The following is a 26,009-nucleotide window of genomic DNA, read 5'->3' on the forward strand; positions in this document are numbered from 1 at the left end:
GTCATCACATCATTATTTTTTTCTTGACATATATTTAGCATTATTAAAGAGGACACCCTTCTCCTTGAGTAAGCTTCTCCTACATGCGTTTATTGACTCCATGAGTGCCATTGACAATGACAGATGTCCAATTATTTTCAAACAGGAGGGCTTGCTGTGACTGATCACATTTCATTGCCAAATTCAATCAATGCATTGTCAAGGACTTTAAATTGTCCAACCATGCAAATGGCAATTTTCTTTATGTGCACAGTGACTGTACAGCGACTAGTCCAGCGACCAATTTGCCCCTTCAACTCCGAACATTTGGCCTAAGCTACATCACATTCTCGAACCTTGCTTGTATACAACCAATAGTTTGGTCTCTAGAGTGCATACCAATCGATCATGTGTGAAATTAAACTAGCAAGTAAATCTTTTGTAAGCTTCCCATTTCTGAAAACGAGTCCTGCTTTCTACCTCACTGTTTCCACTGTTGAGGAAGTACTGCCTCATTGAAGGCAAAAGTAGCCATGGATACACATTTTCAACTTACACATTTTTGTAAAGAGGAGACATTTTGAGGGAAATAGAAGTTTGAGATGCGAGCAACAGATGGTGGCAGCGAATTTCACAACAAGCTATGGTTTGGCAGGTCACGAACAATCCTTCTAAAACGAGGCCAGGTGCCTCCTTCAAGCTGTTTATTGCAACTCACAGTTGAAGTTTTCCATCCAACTGAAGAAAAACAAAAAAACTTCCTAACTTGCACAAGACAAAAATGTGGAAAAAATGTGCAAGTGAATTAGAGCTTTCAATCCAATATTTTCAAACAGAATCATTAACCAATAAAAGAATATTAATTTTGAATTGGGGATAAAAGATAAACAAACTTGGGACTCTAGGCAATCTATTGTCCTCATTCTTCATGTTACATTTTACTATTATTCAATTTTTGTAATGATTATCCTCGCAAGGATCACGGGGTGCTGGAGCCTATGCCAGCCAACAATGAACAGTAGACAAGGGACACCCCAAATTGGTTGCCAGCCATGGAGACAACAATTCAGACAAGAACACAGTGAGGACCAACTTGGGCTCGAACCCTTGACCCCAAAACTACGAGGCGGACGTGCTAACCACATTACACATTGAACCAATTACACTCTTCATTTACTCGCAAAGAAGAAAGTAAATTGAATCCGTCCGTGCTACGCACACAGCGTGTAAAAGTGCCATTTGTCAAGTTCAACAGAAAGAATCGCTTTTGCAAACGTGGCGGGTTTGAGTTTGGGATTTTTCCCATTACAGCTCCCCATGGTTGACTGGGGCCCAGTTTGACCTCCGAGAGGACCCGACCCGTGGTGATGGGAGGTTTGCGGTGAGACTGGGCGCAGGGAGGAGGAGGCGCCGAGGGTACAGAGGTGTGAAGATAATGGTCCCGGTGGGGACGGCATGCAGTGCTGCACTCACTGAATGCGAGGCTTGGCTGCTCTGCTGTGAAGGAGTTTTTGCCTTGCGCATGGAAAGACAAACAGTCAACTTGAACTATTTTTTTTCTTCTTTTTTTTTTCTCCCTAAATGGATCTTGCCGTCCCTTCTCTTAAATTTTGGCATCATTTAATGCTTGACATTTGAGAGGTGACATATCCACTTGCTTTGAATGCTTTGGTGTTTTTGGGCCAACACAAAATATTTTGATGATATACATGTCGCTTTGGCTTCTTTTACTAACGACAACCACTAGTCCTTAGAAGCATAGAGGCCAAATATTCAGTTTGAAGCTCACATGAACACAGACGACTGACTACATACCCAGTTTTACAGTACTTGAAGGCTTACTATTGTTTCCTTACAGTCTCATCATACAATACGTTCATATACTGTGTCAATAACATGGACTATAATGATCTTACAATGCACAGTGAAAACCTGACTTTCTTTCAAACAAAGCTAGTTTACTTGCAAAAACATTTTGAGTGACGCCAGGAGAATAGCACATATTTTCCTTTCATGCTGAACCTAATACTGCATTAATATATATTACAAAATTCTACTCCTTAGGCAGTGACCTGATCTAACACTGTTTTCACAGCCATTTCTTCTCCTCCAGTCAATATTGAATGCTGCCACTTTGGCAGAAAATACAGTTAAGATCCTCAGAGGCAGCCAAGTGTTGTTTTGTTAATGAAAAGAGCCGACGCCGGTCTGGTATTCGTACATTGTTGCTGTCAACGAGTGTTTTCTAAGGCAGTTTGACTTTCTGGTGCTTTTGACGGTGCATGTCCGTTACTTTTGTTATTCCCTGACTCCAAACCTAAGAAGTAGATTTGTGCAGTGGAGAGGATCTCAGCTTGTTTTTTTGACTCAACATAAAAACAACAACACTGTTTCAGTGTGAACTACACTTGTTTAGATGCATAATGCAAGATCTACCATCTTTCTGAAAACTGCATTAAAAGTGGCATTGTTCCTCATGTTTTGATGTTCATTTACTTAATTTACACAATAGCTGGTTTAATTTATAAGTAAATGAGAGAATGTCTTTATTTATGTAAAAAACAGCCACAAACAGCTTCAAAAAATAATATTGTTAATTACTTTAAAATGGTTTAGTTTATTTGACAGACATTTAATCTAAAAGGAAAGAGACTGCATTTGTTTACCGAGTTCAACACAACTCAGAAAACTTAATATTATATGATACGTCATATTAGTACAATTGTAAGAATGGGTGACACCCCACATTGATGTTTGTGTCCTTAGAGGGAAGGCAATGATACTTTTCTTTGTTTATCCAAGCTATGTCCTGCTAAATTACCACCTCTTCTCCCTCCATTTCAAACGTCACTTTTTTGTTCCATTTCAACCGTAAACAAGCCTCCACTGTCTATTCTGCTCACACTCTCTCGCACTCTGTTTCAATTCTCGACTTTTGGTCTCATTATTTGCCCTCCGGGGGCTTGGAGAGGGAATAATATCTCATCACATGGCTAAGATGGAGTCTGACATCTCTCTAGGCGCCATTCATGACCCATGATGTTGTCCTTTTAGCTCCTGAAAAATCTGATCACACGGCTAGAATTAGACTACGGGGAGAAAATGATGCCACTTCTCAATGGAGCCTGCGTTTAGAGGCACTCGCCATGAGTGTTGTCGTGGAGGGAAAATTGGGAAGGAGGTGCACCCGCAGCCCAATAGGGTTCTTCGTCATGACAAATACAAAAAATGGAGACTTGCTAACATCAGATGAAGTATTTTGGCATCATTTTCCGACGCAACTACTCAGGCCTAAGAACGTTGAAGAGACGCCCCGGATGTTGCGAGGTTTTTGGTGATGGCACCTTTGAAGTAAATCTTGGGTTTGGGCTATTGTGACTCGCGCGTGGCACACTAAATCCCGTAAGCCACGGCGATATCTCTCACAGCCAGGCCGTGTTTTCTTTAATCACCGCTAGACAGCGACCGCGTTACGTCCAACGAGGCTTGACGCTTTGTACTTTCGGGATACAGAAACGGAATCAATTAAAATGTGTAAGGGCAACGTTTTAAAGTAGAGATGAGTAGGCAGGAAACATTTCAAATACATTGACATTTTAGGAATCGAACAATCTTCAGGTAGGACTGTGAATGGCAATGGTTTCCAATTGTATTAAATTAATTCCCAACAGTCTATTACTATGCAGGGTTAAAAAAAAAAGTGGAAACCTTTCATAAGTGTAGGTGCCACTTTTAATAAATATACTAGTGAGTAAGTTCTCTGATATAAAGAAGAGAGATGAAAATGACAGTCGTCTAGCCAGGCTGGCCTCCATGAAACTGGAGACAGACTCGATGAAGATGAAACAGCGAAATAAAAAAAAAGGAGATGGGATCCAATCAGACGCAAGACCTGCTATGATGAGACCATGAATTTAACAGAGTCTTTGATTTCATTGTGCGCAGGAGTCCAAGTGTTGAGTGTCTGAGAGTAAGCGGTCGTGAGGAGCCACACAATGCCAGAGAGCACGCTCAATCTCCTATGTTCTTATATTACACACAATAAATATACATTTGGAACATTTGATCTCTTTAGACTATATATGATTGGGACGGGACAAAGCCTGTGCAGTCAATGGCTTATTGACTTTTTTTTTTTGGGAGACATTGAAGGGCAAACGAGAATGAAATTGGACGCATGAGTGCTTCTACGAAGAAGAAAAAAAACAACCTTTTTATTGCCTTTCCCAATGTATGGCCTGAACTCAAATGTACTCGCTGGGCAGCGAGTGAGTGCCACACCTGTCTCTGCAATGCAGAATTCTTTGCACTCTTATCAGCCTATTTCTACTAGTGCACTAGGCAAAATGAAATGATTTAGTGTTTCTGGAAAGACAGTTCCAAACAATATGATGATATCATGTGGAAGTTTTTAACGGGAAAAAATGAGCAGGAGCCCTCGGCGCATTTTGTAGGAACAGCAAAATGACAGATAATATTTTACAAAAAAAAAGATATTTTTATCTGCCTACATTATGGCCATTGACATCTAAATTTCGAATATTTTTTCACAGACGGGTTAAAAATAGGTGGGATGCATCCAAAACAGTGGCAAATATGGTGTGTGAATGATGAAATTACCAACATACACTTTTACTGTGGCCTGTACATCAGAATTTCAAGTAAGCACAACCTTGCATTTGACTGGCAAACGTCAGATGACAATTATGAGTGGATTATAACATTAGTGACTATAATACACCAATCTTTATTGAATGACTACTTCTAAAAAGCCTGTTGAGAAAGCGGTAAAGTACCAATATGAGTTTAAAAAGTGCCAATAAAAACAAATAATAATAAATACAGAATAATAATCATTTGAAGTATAATATTCCATCAAATATCTGTTGTAAACCTGCTTTAGTTGTGGTTACGTTTCATCTTATGGCTATTGATGCAACTTGCCTGACACTTCCTGACCACAAAGGCAACCTGGGACTACTATATTCATTTATAAATAATAGCTGAGGCAATGCTCCCTGGCTATCATTAAAAGTCAAATTTTCCATTCCTATGAATAATCAATTATACAAGTCCTTTTATAGTTTTGATCTACCCTTGGTGTGTTCCTTTGTGCTTAATCAATTTCAATGAAAAACGACTTCTTGATTACAAGGCTAACTGTGGTCATTTACATGGGAAAGTTTACCCACTGTGGGTGTCGCCTTACAGACACGCACAGTGGTTGCGTGTCATTTGTTCCTCCCTCAAGGTCTGTCTTTCAACTCATTTTTGGTCGCCCCGGTTGCCCGAGCGTCGTTCAAACTAATGAGTCCCAACACATAGCCGCCAGCTCCCACGCGCACTTTTCTCCTCAATTCTTGTTTCTTCTTGCCTCTTTGAAGACATTACTTGAGAATGCAGGGCATGTGTGTGTGTGTCTGTCCATGTGTGTGTGTGTGTATCACCTGTTATGAATTATTGATCTTTTTGAATCCAGGGCGTGTGCGGTTTATATTCAAGGAGGCATCATCTGCAGCAGGAGGATGCCTCCTTGTTTGTTATAGGGCTACAAGGGGGCACCCAAGTGGAAATCCCCTCCCCTTTTTTCTAAGCAGGTGCAGATTCAGAGAGGCCCGATGGTTCCAAAGTGCATCCGTGCGAGGGCTAAATATTGAACTACGAAAAGCTTTTAGCGGCGATCAGTGTTGTGGGGAATGCGATCTGAGCGGTCGTGCGCATCAGATGAGGCATCATAAGGTGATGCACTTCTTAAAAGGCAATCACAGTGGGGAAATAATGGGAAGGAACACAGTTAACGTTATTAAGAAACTCGGTTACCATTAATAAGATTCATACTAAGCTCAACCTTCCTTTATGTTTGCGCTCATTGAGCGATACAAATATAAATATGTCTTTTTGGGAGACGAGTATGAAGAGGTTATACCCTTACAAGAGCTCTGCTAGCATCGTGTTACCCTAATGGACACCCCCTGGGACATGTTTCCATGCCTAGAATCTTTCGCGGATACAATTTGACCCGATTGCTGGTAAGCATTCAACAATTTTCTCCAGCAATTGCAAGGGAATTGAAATTTAGTGCACAAAGTAGGGGCATGTCCACTTCCTCAAAACATTTGTTAGACTTTTACCTCTATACAGCGGGGTGAGCACACAATGTACCTTATCTTTTCAGTAACCAGTGAATTGGAGAATTTATATTTCATTGGATTAGACCGTCAAAGTACACATAGTTCCAGGTTTCCAACGGTGCCCATTTATAAAGGTTACTACGTTGCAAAGTCATCCACCACAAGAAAACATGTTCCTAAAATTCGACATGACCTGACCATGATTTAGATGTTTTACGATTTCAACTGTTAAAATGCCTGCTCAAATCAAATCAATAAATTGTAATAAATCTATGAATGAGTTGGTTTAATGTTTCCTACAATATCGAGTTCACCACTGTGTTCAAAATACTGTGTAATTGTCACAAATTGTTGTAAACACTCAATTTGCAGGTCGAAATGTTATGACTTAGGGTGCACATTGCCACATGTTACAACCCTCAAGATTTTTATCGTTTTTTAAATAGACGACAGTTGCTTTAGGAATGCTTTCCATCAAGGTAATGGCACTACGCTATATGAACTATAGGCACACTTTATATGATTTATGGGCCATTAGGTCGCTCACACTAGTGCGACATTGTACCGCTGCAAGGCCCCACAATGTTTGCGCATCATTTTTGCGGTTTGTCGCCATGATGAATGAAAGTCATTCCCTTTGATACTGACGATGTACCCACAGAAGACATAAGTCGTACGCCGTATAAAAAAAATGTGTGTTTTTTGTCCAATGAGAAGTGACATTGGAACCTGAAAAGGGAATATGACCAAGTGAGCAGATAATTATCTTCTATTCCACGGCTATTAAGTTATGACTTAATTCCAACATGCATCTCATTCCAAATGGTTTGTTTTGGATGTAGGCGGGCCCGTTTTGGCTTGTCGCAACGACGGGTTTTGAACCAAAGAGCAGCACAAACTATTATAGATCTAAAAAGGCATTTCTGATCATGTCCAAGCTGACATGATCACATTGCGGCATAGTCACAACAACAACTCAAAAGAAGCAAAATAAGACATTATTTGATCAACCTAAGCAATCTTTTAAAATGAGAATTGTACTTTTATCAGGAAAACAGTCTTTAACAAGGCTGTTAAAGTGTTGGCGACAGCACAAACCAACAGTAGCCCAGCGCTCCTTTAATTGAAGGCACTTGCTATGTTAATGTGTCTCCCAAAAAGACACAATTTTACTCCTCTGGAAGATTTCTTCCTCCGCCTCGCTCTTTTTTATGCATGAGCAGTCAACAAATCTGATGCAGCCTTTTGCCCTTCAGTGACAAACGAGGCCAAATCTATACTATTGCGCAGAAAAATGTGGCGTCACAAAAAAAGTGCCTGGAGCAGGTTCATTCTTAATGGCGGCAATCAGCACTTCAAACATCATCATAAACATTTGGAAATGTCAACCTGAGATGATGATTGGTGTTTTTGAAGCCCTCTGAGAAAATGACTGCCCTTCTTATGTTGTGCTCTCCTTAATTAGAATAAATATGCAATCACTGACTCACACTGGAGAGCCTTAGAAGAGGATGTTTTATTCAGAGCAGTCGATTCCCTACTGGGGAGCCAAAGCTTATATAAACTCATATATTTAGAGTCTGTTTCTATGTAAACCTTATAGATGTTGAATCTTATTATCCTCCTGGTCCCATTTTAACTTACAAATGTATGGAATGATGCAGAGTAGAGGGAAATTGCAATCCGGGAAGACAAAGTAGACAGAATGAAGTTGAGTAGTATTGTATACGAGGTGATAGGTACAGTTACCATCAATAAAGGACAAAATCTCCACCTCATGTCTTGAGAAAATCAAGCTTAATGTAAATGAGACGGTGAGGAGGCACGCAAATGCTGCATTTTCATTGTCTTTATAGGCCAGGGAGCATGATTATGTAAATTCTATTCATGTCCATTATTATTGACAGTGATGTGGCACCTTGACAAAGCACAACCATATAAATGTCCATACTGTTATGTTAATGTGTTTTTGATCCTTATCAAAATGACAACAAGCTTATACTTGTTACTCGTTTTTATCGAGCGCTTGCCCTCATTAAAGTGGTAAGGGAGCCAGAGCCTATCCAAGAATGACTTTGGCAAGGTCCCTCAACCTCATTGAATAGTTAAATGAAAATGCACGTGACTAGAATTTTTATAGATGTGTTTGTGGTACATAAAAGGGAAAATATTATATTTGTGTCTACGGGGTGGGCATCAATTGAGAATTTCAACATTAACATGACCCAGTGCGAGTGTCTTGCTTTCATTCTTGCTTTGTGCTTCACACTGTGGTCTCTACTTTATCTTGATGGTCTTTATGCTGATGCAAGTCGTCGGGTCAGTTGCCAGCTCAACTTGAGTCTTTTCCATGACAGTTAATTGCACTTGAAGAGACTTCCATGGCGTGTTATGACACAAAGGGAACAAGTCCTATTAATAATGCATGTTAAGACACTTATGATGCCCTCTATCAATTCCTTTACTGACACAGACTACAACATAATCTGATGTCATTCGCACTAATAGTTTTGGCATTCTGCCGACGTGTCTGCAAATGTTTGTCACGGGGAATAAAAAGCCAGACAGGCTTCATGTAAACAAGCCTACGAGTTAATTGAGTGATGGCACACAGCTTCTACGTGCTTCCTGGCTTGACATTACAGCGAAAGTTTACGTAAGCTGGTGTATGACGCTGCCATGTGTTTACAACTGTGGGAAGGATCAACTAGTATTGTGTGTTCATGCATCTTGTATGATGTACAATGCGCAAATAACAATCTGGCGGCAAACTGAGGCAATTGACGAAGTAGAAGATGCCAGAAATACATGAAAATCTTTCCTGGAGATACACAGATTCGTATCGTGTGCATGTGAGATTTAGGCTATGTAGATGATCAAATTCTATATATTTTCTATATCCAACAGTACTTTGAAAACTGTTCTTTTTTTGTGCTGACAAATTGGTAAAACTCGAACCAAACTTTCTTGTGAGCGACTGAGCCTTTCAGGATGTTATTTTCTTTTAAAAAGTACGCCAACCCAACATTTCAAAAGCTACAGCCCAAAGAATTCAACAATGTATGCAGTCAGGTAGCACACTTTAATTCATCCATTAACTTGTTTTAGTAGACATCATTATTTCAGTCAGTACCTGATTGGGTGTGGGCGTATGAACTGCGGGAAAGTTTTGTATTCATCATCAGAAAAGGGAGGAATCCCATTGAGAGAAGCATCTGTCGGAAATGAATTCACTAACCAGTCTACCAAATTCATACACGGAAACATTCCATTCCATTGTATTGCACTAAAGGAAACCTCATTTAAACAGTAATTCAGACGCCTTATTTTATGTCACGTGCTGCGCCTAAATCAATAAACTATCATGGCGTGGCATGACTTCTGTTCAAGAGCAACACAAAACTAGAAGTGGAAATACAGAGGCATCTTTTTTGTCATCTTTGGGTGGAAACCGAAAGTGGCGTTTGCCCCATCTAATGAGTGCCACAGTCATGTAGCTCAGTATGTAGTCCCTTCTATTAGCACACATGCATTATTTATGAGGGCAAATCCAGTGTGAACCTTGTTGCATTTATATTCCGCACGATGACTTCTCATTGTCTATCAAGGCACTTTATCCATCCAATTTGTTTTTTTTTTTTTAAATTATTTCAAATGTGCAGCCTCCCAGTAAAAAAAATGGGGAGTTTGATAATCAAGGGGTGACTGGCTAAGACAAGTTTCTGTCGGCAAAAAGAAATTGAGATGGTCTAGCATTTATATAACCAGGAAGGGTTATGGCTTGTAATCAGCTAACGTAACAATAATCTTCCTTTAAGGCTTGTGTAGTATGTATGCATTGTCAAATTTTCAAATGATAACCTCACAAGTCCCTTTTTAACTTTTCATACCACTAAAAAAGGTCACTTTTACATGGATTTATTCAACCAACTATTGACAATTGGCATGCAATTGGCTAGTGAACATTAACAGGGAAATTGCCATAGGCCTTAACCCAACCATAATCTTAACAAAGACAAGCAGTATTGAAAATGGATTCATTCTAACATAGAAGGTACTTGCCTATTGTCATTTGACACCAAATGGCACTTTTGGGACAGAAATAGAAACTCAAAATGGTGTCAATCTTGACATGTTGCCAATCCCTTTCTCTCTCTCTCTCTCTCCTTTTATATCACGCTCACCGCTTTCTGCCTGTCTTTCTCCTGCCTGCTCAGATCATTTCCCGCTTTTGACATCCCTCCCCTCTTATTCCACTGAGGACATGCATGAAACACAGCCTTAATGGGAACAGTATAAAAGACATGGCATTAGTAAAGAGACCAAGTTCATTTTCCTGAATAATGGAATCTGCTACAAGAATGATTCGCTGCAGAGTCAGGGGGATGCAATGACAACTACATATAAATGTAAAACTAAACTTATTCATCAATATTTTTTATTATTTGGGTAGGTGTTTGTTTAATGTTAAACAAACCAAAATGAGAAAGATCCATCTCAATTACCACACTAAGCACCGGTACTGGGTAAAAAAAATGTTTCTTGTCCAATAAATAAAGCATACCTTTATTTCCCGGGTGTAAAGCATACCTATTTACTCAGCCAGTCGAAGCAGAGTGCGACATGTCTCTATAGAATGGCAAAAGATTGAGATAAAAAAAGTGGTGACAACGTGTAAAAAATACTTTCTGGTTTACTGAGAAAAACAGTGACTATTGTACATGTGTTGATAGAGGTCAAAATATTTTTGACAGGCATATTCAGACAGTGCTTAACAGCATGAAAAAAGTTGTAGGTTCAGGAGTATAACGGTATGTGGCTTGTCCCACTTGCAGGGTTTAACAACCTGGATTAGATCCAAAACCAAGTGAGCACACGCCATTTAGGTAGCGCAAGAGCGTGCAGAATTACTAATAAACGTCACTAAAATCTGCCGTTCAATGGCAGGTGTGTCGCACCTCGTTGAGAACACATGGAAAAATATACTTGCAGAGTGATCCCGGCATTAAAAACCCAGGATTATAGTGTTAGTTAAAAGGCAGCGGAGACGTATCGATTAGAAGCAGTGAATCAGGCCTCCTCTGTGCGGTGAATAAGAAACTGAGTGGAAAGTAGCCAGGGGTTTGTCAGACATAGCTTGCCAAATAGTCTATGTATTAGGCTCATTTGGAATGGGAAGAAATGTGGCTAAGTCACATCTCCTGTCCCCCAGGAGACGTCAAATCATGTCACCAATCAGGAAGCACCCCGGAGCCTTCTTCCACAAGTTAAAATAAACACTCCACAGCCAATTTAACTGGCAAATGGAGCGATTACAGACCTACCAACGCTTGTTGAAAAGTACCGCCAATGGAATACTGAGCATAAGACTCGTAATGGCACAATGGCAGACTGTTGGTAAATAAAATAACAATTTCCGTTGTTTTATGACTCATTGGCTTGGTGCTTATTGTTTGTTCTCTTCAATTTAGAGTGCCTAAACACACCGGCATGATAAAAGCTTTAGGTTTGTGCACAAGTTATCAGCAAACTGTGAAGCATTTCCAATAAATGTGTGCATAGTTCTGACTTCTGATTCCTCTTTTTGTGTTCACTGCAGGCTGTGGGCTGGAGTTCCTGCTGGTTCTCTGCGGCTTGGAATTTTCCTGGTCCTGCCCTCGTCACTGTATCTGCTACACAGCACCCAGCACAGTCTCCTGCCAAGCGCACAACTTTTTGACGGTGCCCGAAGGAATCCCACCTGACAGCGAACGTATCTTCTTGCAAAACAACAAGATCCATCGGCTCCTGCGAGGTCACTTCAGCGCCAACACAGTGACCCTCTGGATATACTCCAACAACATCACGTACATCGAGCCCTCAACCTTTCACGGCTTCACGCTGCTGGAAGAGCTGGATTTGGGAGACAATCGCCACCTACGTTCCCTGGCTGAAGATACCTTCCACGGTTTGAGACGACTCAATGCTCTGCACTTGTACCGCTGTGGACTTAGCTCACTCCCAAATAATATCTTCCAAGGACTAAGAAGCCTGCAGTATCTCCACTTGCAGGTACACCAAGGGCTTTTCTAATATCTACTTTGGATTGTTTGGGATCAACATTAATTGACTAAAACATATCCAGCTTCCTTAAATAATCTGTAATCAGTTCATTTCAAGTTCCTTCAACTCTTTGCTTGAGGGTCGAGGCAACAAACTATAAATGAGAAGGTAGCATTTGATAGTATAAGCACAACCCAATGTTTTAATACAGGACGGTGAAGCAAAGATGTTCTTTCACATCTCTCTCAGGCAGGCTGTGAGTCATTACTATTAATAAGGTAAAGCTCATTAGTTTTCTAAATTTTACATGAGTTAAGATCAAAAGCCCGGTTTATTGGGGCCAACGGCGCATGCAATAGGTCACCCACACGGGGCACACAAAACCGGTTGCATATATTCCACATTGGGAGTATATTAAAGATGGACATTAATTAAATACCAAATGGATATTAGATGAGTTTGGACCCACACTCCCTCTTTGGTTTACAAGAAAAACATTCAACCTTTAACCAAATAAATCACTTACTTCCAGCAATAATTACATTATGTGATCATAACCAGGTCTTATTATTCAACATGAATGACACAAAAAAAATAAAACGCTTGACAGATGTTATAATCTCTTGGGAATAGAAGAGCAGAGAATGGAGAATCAACTCAAGTATATCAATTTTTCCATTTACCAAGTGCAAATAATAACAATGTTGTCTCATGTCCTCAGCAAAATCACCTGAAGTTTCTACAAGACGACACGTTTGCCGACCTCCACAACTTGAGTCACCTGTTCCTCCATGGAAATCACCTGTGGAGACTCAACCAGAACACGTTTCGTGGTCTTCGCTCCCTGGATCGACTCCTTCTGCACCAAAACCAGATTGAGTGGGTTCACCACTTGGCGTTCCATGATCTCAAACGTCTCACCACACTCTACTTGTTCAACAACTCCCTCATGCAATTGTCAGGAGACAGCCTAGACACATTGCCCGCTCTGGAGTACTTGCGTCTTAATGACAACCCCTGGTCATGTGACTGCAAGGGGCTCACACTGTGGGAGTGGTTGAAACGTTTTCGAGGTTCAACGTCTTCTGTGGGCTGCCAGGCACCATTGGACATGGTTGGGAAAGACCTGAAGGAACTGAAGAAGGAGGACTTCTCCGACTGTTCCCCAAATACTGAATCCAGAGCGCAGACCAACAATTTATCTGGCACGGCGAGTCCACCTTCAATGAATCGTGGGGTGGTGGCCAGCTCCGGAGGCCAGAGCAACGCGGTAAACCCCTCCCGAACCGGCCGTCCTCGAAACTGCTCAAAGAATCGCAACCGAGGGGGCAAGGGCAAGGGTGACAACGAAGTCCACCATTCCAAGGAGGTCATGGCAGATAAGGAGGATTCCTCTCCAGATTTCTCAGATGGAGGAAAACACGATCACACCTCCCCGGATGGCACTGTCACAAGAAGGAAGCACAAGTGCATTCCGAGGACCACTGTTCGACCCCCTAGTGGAGTTCAGCAAGCCAACAATGGGGCATGTTTATCCCGACCCTTATATTATGTCTATGTCCTTATGATTGCCTTGACAATAACAACACATACTGGTGTTATTCTGCGCTGATTTACAGAGGGTTTGGTACCACCAGGTTTCCCACCAAGAACATAGCACTCAACACACTCCTCCGCTTCTGGCCCCTGTGTCTTTATTTTTTTGTGTGTGAATGTGGTTATGTAAGCGTTGTATAGGGACCTCAACCATACAGATGAGCACAAGCATAAAAACATGCACAACAGAAAGGCTCCGAGGGAGTCAGTCCCATTGATTATAGTTTCACGCAGATGAAGCGTGCACTGCCACTAAAGCCAGGTGTCACATTCAGGTTAGTTTTTTTCTTAATCTGGACCTCAAACAACCAAATATTGTGCAGATGCAAGCATGGGGTCAGCATAAATCAAACCTGGAAAGAGTTTATTGCTTCAATACCTTCCTTGCTAGCAGCAGGTTCAAAAAGAGAATGAATATTCATCAACAGACCTGGGAATGTAAATATTCCGATCACAAAATGGAATTCATAGCCACTGATGATTTAAGGCCATAATAAAATCATTAACTACGAGAAATTCTCTAGAATTAACTTCAACACGGTAAGCTTGTAAACCCGCCATGCGAGGCTGCCTTCTGGTTTTAACATTTGCTCCAGTGTGACTGGATGTGAAGCTGCTAATTGTGTCAGGATGCTGTGGATTGATTACCTTGTGCTATAAACCAGTTGCTCAGTCCTGTCTTCGCGTGACGAAGTCGTTATTGTGTCTATATGTTGTGCTTGTATTTATTTTTATCGTTATTTTTCCTTTTTTTACCTCCCGAGACACAGAGTGGACTAACAATGAAGCTCTGCTGCAGGGTCAGCAGAAAGAGTCAAACAGGGCTTTGCCAGTCTCCCCAGCGAACTGATGGCAAACTGAACTTGCCTATTGGAGGGCCTACAAAGAAAGCCCTCCCAATCACGTAGACTTTGCCAAACGAGACTCAAAAGGGAAAATACAAAAACATAAACATCTGCTGTGTGTGCTCTTTGAACGGACTACTACGATTCAAACTCCAAACTGAGAACAATTTAGAAGGATGAGAAAAAAAAAAGATGAAAAAACTGGGATCTATGATAAGCAACAGTGGTCCTCAAGACTACTGGACAGGCACAGTTTGTGCCAAAGAACTTCTGGAGCTCATGTGCCTCCCTCTAATGGACTGTGATGGTGTTTGTATTGATAGTGTAACAATGGAACGGAATATAGTAGTGCTGATAACTATAAATTTTACTGTCAATCTACGAGGGGAAAAAAAACATCAGTGGCATCAATTATGATTACAGGGTTTTGGCTCCTTAAATGAGGAGATTTGTTGTGTTTTTTTTTAATCAATCTATTTTTTCCATGGTATATTTTCTCAACTTTCATTTGTTAACACCAAAAAAAATGTCAGTCTGTGTCCTCTCTTGTTCTATAGTTCTGCATATGTGTTTTTTTTTCTTTATTTTTTTTCTCGCCACAAACCAATGCATTTGGTGTGGCGTCATCCAAGACTACAAAAAACTGTTTATAAAGATAATAAAATCTATATCTTCTTATGTCTTACCGTAGCAGCTGAGTCTGTTTACTGATATTTTATAACTCGTTTTGGGGAAAAGACAACAACAACAAAAATCAACATTGTTCTCGTTCACTCTATTTTTCCCATTGATTTTTTCCCACAGGTAAACAAGAAATTGGTTTCTCTTTTTTTCCAAGTTATTCCTTCTATCTTTTGTGTTCACTCACATTCAATCTCTCCGATTAAACTACAGTTCGAGCATACAAACAAATAGAATCCTCCTGCATTCTATGTTAAATTTCACATTTTAATACCAATTCACCAAATGCATCTTTGTGTGAATGCAGAATAAAAACAAATGCAGAATCAAGAAAGAAAAATACCTACTTCAGTTCAATAAGCCTCAATAAGTCCACTATTATGAATTTGAATTAACATCTGAATAAAAATGTACACTAATATTAGTAGTGTTCGTGTTCCTACACAGACCCAAATGAACTAATCTTAATGTCATTTAATTGCAACATAAACAATTAAATTTGAATCATAAGCATCTTAAGCGTCACTATTTTCACAGCAATTTTGATGAATGCTCGAAGGAGGAGAGAGGTTGCTGCATGAAAATATTTGTATAATAACACACCCCCAGCTAAATAAGCAAGCAAAAGTAAATACAAGATTCCCCCGTGAACACGACAGGGCTCTGGCAGTGACATTTTAAAACATAAATAACTTGGATAGGTTCCACTGGGGGGGAAAATGTGCAAATTGTGAATGGCAATTATGCAAGCGTCGACTGCATGCAGCACAATTGTTGACATTCTTCCTTAAAATGATCTATAGCCCAAATATTAGCACTTGAGGAAAAAAAGGCTTCTTTTGCATTAGCGCCACAAGAAACTGCCCATGACACTTTATGGCAGACTCACTAAAATAACATTCGCCCGGCCTATCGGTTTCCATTTGGCTTTTAATTGCCTCACTGTCACTACAGTGTGGCATTTAATTAAAAAGCAGGCAATTAGGAAAATAGAAAAAGGGAAACTATGAGTGAACCGGGTTGGATAAGAGTGTAACTTGGTGATTAATAAGTAAGAAAAAAGTTGAACTATTCTAAAACGCATATACTTTCTCAAATGACTTGCAAACTTCACTCATTTACTGCCATTGACTGATATTTACGTCAACTTTAGCTGTGGGGGCCGACAAAAACGATGCGCCCTTACTAGTCCAAACACAGCATTCTGATTGAAATTACCTTTGTGGAATATCAAACTTCCATTTTCCCTTGTCTCGAGGGGCCGTCATTTTATTCAACGCTGTCCTCTGCTGTCAACTAAAATTAACAGTTTCGACCGTGACACGTGAAAGTTAAACTCAGAAACTGGATTTAATGTATATCTTGGTAAAGAAGCACTATATTATTAAATATGGCTTCCTGACATGATGGTCTGAACAAAATGAGCCTGTATTGGATTCAAACATGATATCATTAACCCATATTAAAGCTTGCCATAGCAGATTTGAAGTCCTCAGACCTCAACTATACCTGCAGGGATTTGAATCCTCACTAATCCGCTCACCCTCAGCTAAAATAAAAGAGATTACATAAGAAAAAAAGGGCTGCGAGTCACCGATCCACACATCTGTATGACAATACATCTTGGTTTAATCTGGGTTCTCTTGTTGATGTCAGACATAAGAAGGGCAGACCAGCAAAGTGCAGTCAAAACATCAAACGTTTATGAGCCATGAAGAGGAGCTTTTCCTACGCGTTGCTGCAGATTTTTGGGGGGGATGCTATTTATGTCATCGCTCACGTCACATGTAATCAAAGTTAATTGAGCCGTTCCGCCGCTTTGCTTAGCGGCGCCGGGCTGCTGTGTGAAGTTCCAGTCTCCAACCGTGAGCCAAAGACGTGTCCGTGACAGACAGTAGCACGTTCCCTGCAAGTTTCACTTCTTTCCAGCTGAGGGGCTTTTTTCCAGTGTGTGTCACCTCGCAATGGTGCTTGGAATTGAAACTGTGCCATATATAATCTTAGGATGTATGTTTGCATTTCAGAATGAACAATAAAAGAGGATCTGTTGCTTAACCTAGCAAAGGTGTGTCCTTGAAGATATGGAATGACAATTTACATTCATGGTGCAGGTGGTCCATCGTGATTTTGATGAATTTGATCAAGGTGCTGGCAGATAGATTCTGCATTCCCAAATTGTATGGTGTTTTACATTTAAAGGGGATGAGAGGAGTCCCTTTGTGTGGTGGTGAATGGAGTCATCTGCTTTAATGTCTTGTGCATCTGCAAAATTACACTAGCCATGAAAATGCATAATATGATGGCTATGTTAAATGATTTTCCATTGAATTTGGTCGACAAATTTGTTTTAGTTAACTTCATGTTCACCAGCTGTGGAAAGGTCATGCTTGACTACAAGCAAAGTCTCATCTCATCTCATTTTCTGAACTGCATTATTGTCATTGGTGATGGGGGGGGGGGGTGCTGGAGCCTATCCCAACAGACTTTGGGCCAGAGACCTGGAATCGCAGGGTGCAAGGAGACAAACAATTCATTCTCACACTCATACGTATGGGCAATTTAGAGTGTCCAATTAGCCTACCATGCATGTCTTTGGAATGAGTGAGGAGGCAGAATACTCAGAGAAAACCCACACAAGCCCAGGGAGAACATGCAAACTCCACACAGATGGACCGACCTGGATTTGAACCCAAGACTCCCACTGTGAGGCCGATACTCTAACCACTCATCCGCCGGGCTGCCTTCAAGCAAAGTATTCTGTAAAATAATTTATTAAGATTCATAAGAAATATTCATCATTTAATTTTTGTTTAATGGCAGTTAATTTTAGTTTCTCAAATGACTGACTTTTTCATAATTTGCTAATTATGGTTAGCACCAGTATACAGTATTGGTTAATCGACTCAACTTGTAGCCATTCATCTTCAGAATTCTTTGTAGAGCCATTTTTATTTATTTAATGCAGCAAATCCCAGGAATAGAAGGCAACTGAATTTGTGCATAAACTGTACTTAATCCCACATTCACGGCTATTTTTGTCTTACTTTGGAGACTTACTACTATCTAATAACAGAATATACGCGCGCTCAGTCGGAAGAAATAATTGGAATTCATTATGCAAATAAACCAATAGAGGTTTCTCAGCAGCACTCAAGTCATTGCAACAGCTAATTTGATACAGTGAGTGAACACCTTAAAATTGGGAGCACTGGTTGTCACATATTGACAGTCGCTGTTGCGTTAGAATTCTGCTTCTCAGAATTATATATGGAATAAAAGTACAGTGTGTGGCTCACTGATGATTGATGTTCGGAAGATAGTTGGTGGATCTGCATGGCTTTCTTTTGATTACTGGATTTCGACACTCTGGCGCGCTGTCTGTCTCCATTTCCTGCTTGGTGTGCCGCACGTTGTCAGAGACGTGACCGACATGACTGACTATGACGTTAGTGCCAAGTCTGTATAGCAACAAGCACCCACCATAAATCACACACGACAGAACATCTGAGGAAAAATAACCCTCTTTGAGTTTGGCGCTCCTATTTTTAGACCCAGCAGCATTCCATATTAACAAAAATAAACTAATATAGCACGCCGGATTCTCTATACATAGTGGAACCACCTCTCATCCATAGAACCCAAAAAAGACACTTCATTGATTGCATTGACAGACGTCCAATCCATGGACAAATGATTTAATGACATTAGTCCTTCCTTTGATATCATTATAAAAAAAATGTACAAATCATGTGTCACTCAGTCTATTCAGAAGGACTTCAAAGTTGCATCAGAAACTGGCTCCTACTCTGAAGAACGCCACCAATCAAACACTCAACACACGGTCAGGTTGCTGCAGGGCGTCCAAGGTTGAGTTCAAACTTGTCTCGCTGCCTGACTGCAAGTGTTGTTGCCCCGCGGCACGTCATCACTCGCGTAAACACACAGGCACATAAAAAACACACACAAACACAAGGCTGCTGCCTTTAGCAGCACAATAATTCATGCGTTAAAAACACATTCTACACGGAATGCTTGTGACCCTGCCGCATATGTGTATGTGTGTGTTTATGTGAACAACTGAACTGAACAACTAGCAAGTAGGCTTGTAATCACCCACGCAAGTGCCAGGCCACGGAATTGTTTGTACAAACAAAGGCCAGTTGAAAAAATCTGCAGATCAAAATCTGCCAATATACAAACTGGCAAATTCGTTTCAAAATGCCATAGAAAAGGTAGAAGCAATTTCTGACGACATTTGGTCAACTAAAACTAATATGGACAAGATGTTAAAATCTCTTTATTTTGCTGTCTACTAAACAAATAAAAGTTGTTTTTTTTAACCCACTCCAGTTAAATGTTCTGCTCACAAGTAACACTTCATTAAAATGTCAAACACAGCAGGAAAACAATGATAAAAGCCACCAGAGAACTAACATTGTTCACACAGGCCATGGGGGGGGGGTCTCTTATAGTAGAAGTGGGGACATAACTGTATTGATTTTATGACCGCTTTAATTGGTCGGCTGCCACAGTGGTCCTCCGATGAGATGGCAAAAGGCCGCGACAGCTATAGACAAGCTGTAGGGGGGGGATCATCAGTGTGGCGCTGTGGAGTGCGGCCCCAGTTAGACATACTCAATTCTGCCCCTCAACAAAGGATCCACCCGATGGGTTAGTGGCAGAAGACCAGTTGAAGTAAATCACTGATTTGCCCCGTGACAGTATCATGACACCATTCTCCTCCCGGGTGGCGAGTGCTCTTGTCTAATGTTGATGATGGAGGGTGGAGTGTGTTGAGGCACTTACTTGACTGTAAGGACAGCAATGCTTCCGAGACTGTGGCCAGGCAATCAGAGCCGCATCATTACTCTACTAATAAAACCTGCATATGTCTAACCTAAACAGTCCTGTACTTACGGGGGCATGAATCGCAATAAAAATAAATAGCAGGGCAGTTTTTACAAAGCTTCACCAACATTGTACTAACTGAAACATGAGTTAAACTAGTTCAGAGTAGTTCACGAGCCTTTTTAAAAAGTGTTCTTTATCTTTAAAGATGCTCATGTCAATGTCAGTATTCATAAAAGGTCAAATCCTGGCTTATACTACCATTTAACATTTAATTTTATCCACTATTAATTATATAAGCTCATACGTTGAAAGTAGGACTGCTAGACGAGCACGTTTTTTTCACTAGAAAAAAAACTCAACACTATTTTCCCCTCTTGTTCTCCTTTTTTTTGTAATATGGAAAATCTTTGTTGTTTTCGCAATTGAAATGAGCTTTTTCACAGAATAAATTCACAGCAGTGGTATTAATGTTCCATTACTGAACACTGCTGTTTGGAAGTGATACAGAAGGAGGAGGAAGGAGGCTTCTGTGATCCATTACCGCATTAAAAATAAAAATAAAAGGTGTTAAATGGTAATTTGACTTCAGGCCACTAGTTAGGCACTAAGCAGCAAAATGTGAGAAAATATGGGCTAAAGAAAATTTGTGTGACAGTCATGATGAATGGTCAGATAGATAAACAGAGTGCAATGAGAATGAAAAATGGTCAAGATTTTCTCTCTGCTTTTAATTTAATGGCAAAAAATGACCTGCCACGCTTGGTAATAACCTTTAGCAATGTGCCATAAAAATGTAAAAGAGTAGTACCCTTTGCTGCAAACCTCGGCATCACATCCCAACGTTTCAAGAGCCACTTTGTCACCGGGGACCTAACGTACGGCTCGTCACGTCAGCTCTCTCTTCCTCTCCTCAAATGCTAAAAATAAGATGTTAAGCGCTTTAAAACAGCTGTCGCACATCTCAGTTGGCTTGCAAAACTTGTCTCAACGGGGAGATCCTTTAGATTCAAGCTCTGGTGCAACTCTACTCAACAACCACCAATACCAAAGAGTGAACTACTGGAATAAAATAAAAAAAAAGTTTCAGATGTTTGCCAGCCTTTTGTTCAGAAACACGGCTTCTCCGACGTTACTCACGATTTTCAGCACTTCAAAAAAAAAGGAAAGCAGTAATGTGCAGATTTTCTAAACCAAGAAGATCCTGGCCTTCACCATCACGATAGCTACTACTACTAATTCGATGGAGGCCCAATCCATTTGAACTGGGAGCTTCAAACGTCAAAGATCTTGGCAAGATCCAACACAATCAGTACTCTCCGCTTGACACCAAGAAACAAAAGAAAAGCACCGCAGCCTGGCGTCCACTCAACTTGCCTCTCACGGTTATTCCGTAGACCCGACATGATAAATTAAAGTCAAGTCTGTCAGATCAAACGGTTCACCTCTGCCTTGGCGTCCCACTCGGAACATAACAATCCCTGACATGTACGGCAGTCAGCGAGCCCATGCTTTTAATGAGCCTGGTTCAGGTGTAGCTAGGTTTACAAAAGTTATTTGAGGAGAAAAGTGAGCACTATAATCGTTTTTGTACAACCTATATTTTGCACCTAGGAACACAAAGTATCTTGGTGTGTAATTTGGGTTCTTCTAGTGAGAATTCAGTATATTTAAAGTAGTACTAATGGTAGTATCAGTACCAATAGGGCACTAAAACAAGATCATCATGGAGTACTATGAAATTATGTGGCGATGTTGAGCAATAGGTATTACTTTTAAAAATGTAGTTTCTAATCATTCCTCCCACTTTAAATTGATTTGACGTCTGTCAATGGCAGCCAATGAGTTAAATAGTGTCTGGTTAAGCCATGATATGCATTACATTATATTCAAGTGAAAATGCAGGACTTTTGTATTAAAACCAAAAATGCATGTATATATATTTGTTAACAAAATGTTATCAGTACAGTAAAGGGTGTCGGAATCGGTATGTGGGGCCAAAAGAATGCAAATTTTTGCTTTTTTATTTTGGAGAAGAGAATTATAGAAAATATTCCTGTTCAAAAAGTGAGGTTGCAACTGAAAACTACTCCATAACTTGGCCAGATGGTCCCTTTAACTCAGTCACTCTATTTGAACTGCCAGTTCCAATCGATTCGAAGTCTAATAGAAGCAAACTAATTCCAATTCCCAAGCAGAAGGATCATAAGAGCCACATGATTGGCTGTCTACCACATCAATCATACCGAAAGAGTTAACAAATTTAGATTATTCCTATTAGAAAAAAAAAAAACTGAATGACTTTCACATACATTTTACCTCCACATGTAGAAAAAGTTCTGATAGGAACACTTGTTTATTGTAAGAAATTAAAATATCTGTATTTTCCTCCTAAACACACCACTTCATGCTTTATAAAAAATAAAGGCTGATGATTCTATTTTCCTTTAACATGAGTCATACAAACGCCTGCTGTCCAGCAAACCCAAAGTGATAACCTATGATAGGCTTTTATTATAAAGACTCGGCATCTGTTGCGCAATGTTCACACCTACATGCAGATATCTACCCACTAGTGTTGGATGGCATTGTTCGCACAACACACCCCAACAGTTTAAAATAAAGAAAAGCAGCACTGACCACAATTAAGCACTGTTAAAAGCCTAAACTTCCACCATCTTAATAGGCTCTGCACATTTTCAATGCAGCTTAGATGTGCTACCTTCAGGCAAGGTCAGGCAAAGGTTGAAACCGATTGAAATCGCAACTCGCGTGCACGCCTCGCATTAAAAATGAACGACGGTGAAAATACTCAAACAAGAGAGAACTTTTATTGACGTTGTAAAGACAACTGCTGCTTTAATATATCGCGGCGTAAACTGGAACAAATGAGGTGATGAGCGGTCATAACTGAGAGTGATAAACATGACAGTAGTGGAATGATCTCCAAATGAGATGGCAACTGTTCAGTCTATTGGTTCATCTGTTAGCAACAAAAATAGCAAGAAGGCAATTATAGGACGGTGAGAATTGGACAGGCTGATGTGTGAAACGAGGAGAGCTGGCAGACAACTGTTTATTCAGAATGTGCCCATCTAATCACGTGGAAAATCAGAAAATTGGCCCTCATTCTCAGAGGATTTGATTCATAACTGTATTTTTAACATATTTATCTTTTGTGATCGATTGCTGCCAACCCCCCTATAAAGAAATTGATTTGGACATCTATTGCCGTCAATGGCAATGAAATGTGATCACTCAATGCAAGCATATTTTATATTTAATAACCTAGAGGTGTCCACAACAGTCACTAAATAATAAGCAGTAAATATGGATATAATAATGATCTTGTCTCCATTTGTGAGAGCAAAAGTGTAACTAGATCTTTAAAAATGGGCATTTTGGCTTGAACGCAAAGCTGATGTTTAATTTCTCTGCCTGTCACTGCAGCCTGCACGCAAGATAGATGAACAAAGATGGATAGTTTGGCTAAACAATAATGTCAAGAGTGATGATCTATTATGAGACAGAATATGATAGATATTAGATAGATGGATAGATATGGTGGGATGAAAAATTCTATGTTTGACCCTGTCTAAAAGGAGACTGCATCCAACTTTCTTCCTCTGTTTTTTATACGAGCTGCGAATCAGTCATGATGTGACAAGCACATTGACTAGCTGACACTAGGGGATGCACTGGCAAAGGCAGCCCCTGTCTATATGGGTTACAGGCGGCCATTAGAGCCTCTAAAAAAACACTGTTGGTAAAACAAGTATAGTTTAATCCGTCACACAGTTGCATCAATTAGAGGCCGGGCCACAAATCTTGAAAATTCCCATCTCATTATTGCCAGAGCACAACACAGTGAAGAGGAAATAGGAGATGTATGGTGTTGCTACCAAATACAACTTCAACCATTCAGAGAGTTAAATTACTTGGAATAATCATCACAAATTATTGCACACCTTCATCCTCAATTAAAAGTGTTTTCAACCATGATATGATACAATATCAACAATTCATCAACATTAAATTGACGATGTGTCAAGCAATAATCGCAGTTTTTCAATGTTGTGTTTCTAACAATTCCAACTTTTCTTCAACTGATAAAACTCTTCATCTGCTTTCCTAACCATGAACGGATAAATGACCATTTTTACAACATTTAATTAAGATTGCCTCAACAATTATTCAACATTTAAGTAACACTGTTTTGACCATAAACTGAGACATTCTCAACATATCTCTTATTTAGCATTTCTTCAACAGAAATGATCCTAACCATGAACTGAATCAATCATAACCAAATGCAAGAGTCAGTTATTAATCGACTATAAAATAATAGTTTGTTGGCAGCCCTATTATTGCATCTGCACAGTCTAAATCACTGCCCGAGTGAAACTCTTAAGTACAGAGTATTTAAACATTGTTCTATTTGATGAGAACAACTTTCAATAAATGTGTCTATTCCCAAATTACATTGACTAACTGTTTTCTCTGCCATTTTTTATAACAGGATGGATTTTCATAGCCTGAAAAGGGAGGGGGGGGGGGGCGCCTTTTATTTTGTATGCCTTTTGAATAAATTTTACAAATAACAAACATTGAAGTTGGTAAGTATTTGTGAATTGTTGTCAGCCTTTGTGAGCCAACATCTTCTGAATTCTATCATCAACAAGGCCTTCATATTGACCTTGATCTTTGGCTTGATCTTCAAAATGATTTTGTGTCACACTCTCAGCGCTAAAATGAAGCTTTGTGTTTTGGCAGCAGCTATATCCAAACCACAACAACTATTCAATGCTGCTTGCTCAAAATAGCAGCCTGGCTATAATACTTCTTCACTCAGTGGCTGCTATTGACAGCAGCAGACGTCCAAAATTGTGAGGAGTTGACAACAAAAGATTCTAAACTTGATTATGGTTCTTAAAGCAGTGCTGCATCACCTATTTTTTTCATGTGAAAAAATACATTGTGGAAATAAAATAAATTTAAAACTTACATAGTGAAAATAAATACAACTTTTTAAATAAAAACAAAAGGAGAAAAAGACTAATTCAAAATGTCTTTTGCTATAGGAACTGAATTTATACTGACATATTAAACTAATGATAACTTTTGCTGGTATCTACTAACAAGTAGGCCAAAATGAATGAACAACATTATACACAACTTTTTTTGCAAACATTGCAATAAAGCCCAAACAAATATTTTCAATTACATTGATTTTTTTGTACGACTTATCCTCACAAAGGGTTGCCGTGGGAATATAATTCCTTGTAAAAACATTTCAATTGCATCCATAAAATTGCCACTAGTTCCTGCAACATAGACACCACAAAGAGCAAATAGTATCCTTAATTCTCAGAACCAATCGTCTGCCAGCAATTAACAGTCACCTTATGACAGAGATCAGGTCAAATGTCACTTTGCATCACCTCCCGCACTGAGTATTTGTCAGCATGTGCCACAAATGCAAACATTGAACATGACAGAGGCCTCCGACCTATGGTTAAAAGGTTTCTCATCTGTCCCTCATAATTCCTATTTTGCCTCATTTATGTGAACAGGGTCATCTCATCATGACGTAGATGCATACCTATTTTAATCAAACAGCAGCTTCAAAGTGAACTCCTGCTAAATTATGCATTCCTGTAAATATTTCAATTCCTCACAGAGATCACAGATTAGTTCAGTCTGTACCTTGGCTTGTGTGTACTATAAAAGCTTCAAAGGTTTACAGAAAGGCTTGCATTAACTCACCATTTGTTTGGTTTGACGAGGAAGCCAGGAAGTAGATTGACGATGGGGTGGCAGGTTAGGACAAGCTTGCAAGCATGCAAATGGTGAAAAGGACAACATTAGGCCGCTATCTTGCAATTAC

General features: G+C 39.9%; 2 protein-coding genes across 4 annotated transcripts in view; one reads left to right on the plus strand and one right to left on the minus strand.

Annotated features, from left to right (window-relative positions):
* The window catches only part of rtn4rl1b (reticulon 4 receptor-like 1b), an 81,581-nt gene extending 66,298 nt beyond the window's left edge, over positions 1 to 15,283 (plus strand). Inside the window, exons 2-3 of the mRNA XM_077722274.1 lie at positions 11,710 to 12,161; positions 12,874 to 15,283. Coding sequence (XP_077578400.1) covers positions 11,710 to 12,161; positions 12,874 to 13,764 — 1,343 coding nt within the window. The 3' untranslated portion in view covers positions 13,765 to 15,283. The remainder of the gene's footprint in view (positions 1 to 11,709; positions 12,162 to 12,873) is intronic.
* dph1 (diphthamide biosynthesis 1) overlaps positions 1 to 26,009 on the minus strand; it is a 123,830-nt gene extending 97,821 nt beyond the window's left edge. For 2 of the 3 annotated variants that reach the window (XM_077722278.1, XM_077722277.1), the window contains exon 1: positions 25,889 to 26,009. The gene's annotated coding sequence lies outside the window, so the exon portion shown is untranslated. The remainder of the gene's footprint in view (positions 1 to 25,888) is intronic. The other variant, XM_077722275.1, reaches the window with a different exon arrangement.

This window comes from Stigmatopora nigra, chromosome 8 (genome assembly GCF_051989575.1).
Source record: "Stigmatopora nigra isolate UIUO_SnigA chromosome 8, RoL_Snig_1.1, whole genome shotgun sequence".
In the NCBI taxonomy this organism is placed as follows: Eukaryota; Metazoa; Chordata; class Actinopteri; order Syngnathiformes; family Syngnathidae; genus Stigmatopora; species Stigmatopora nigra.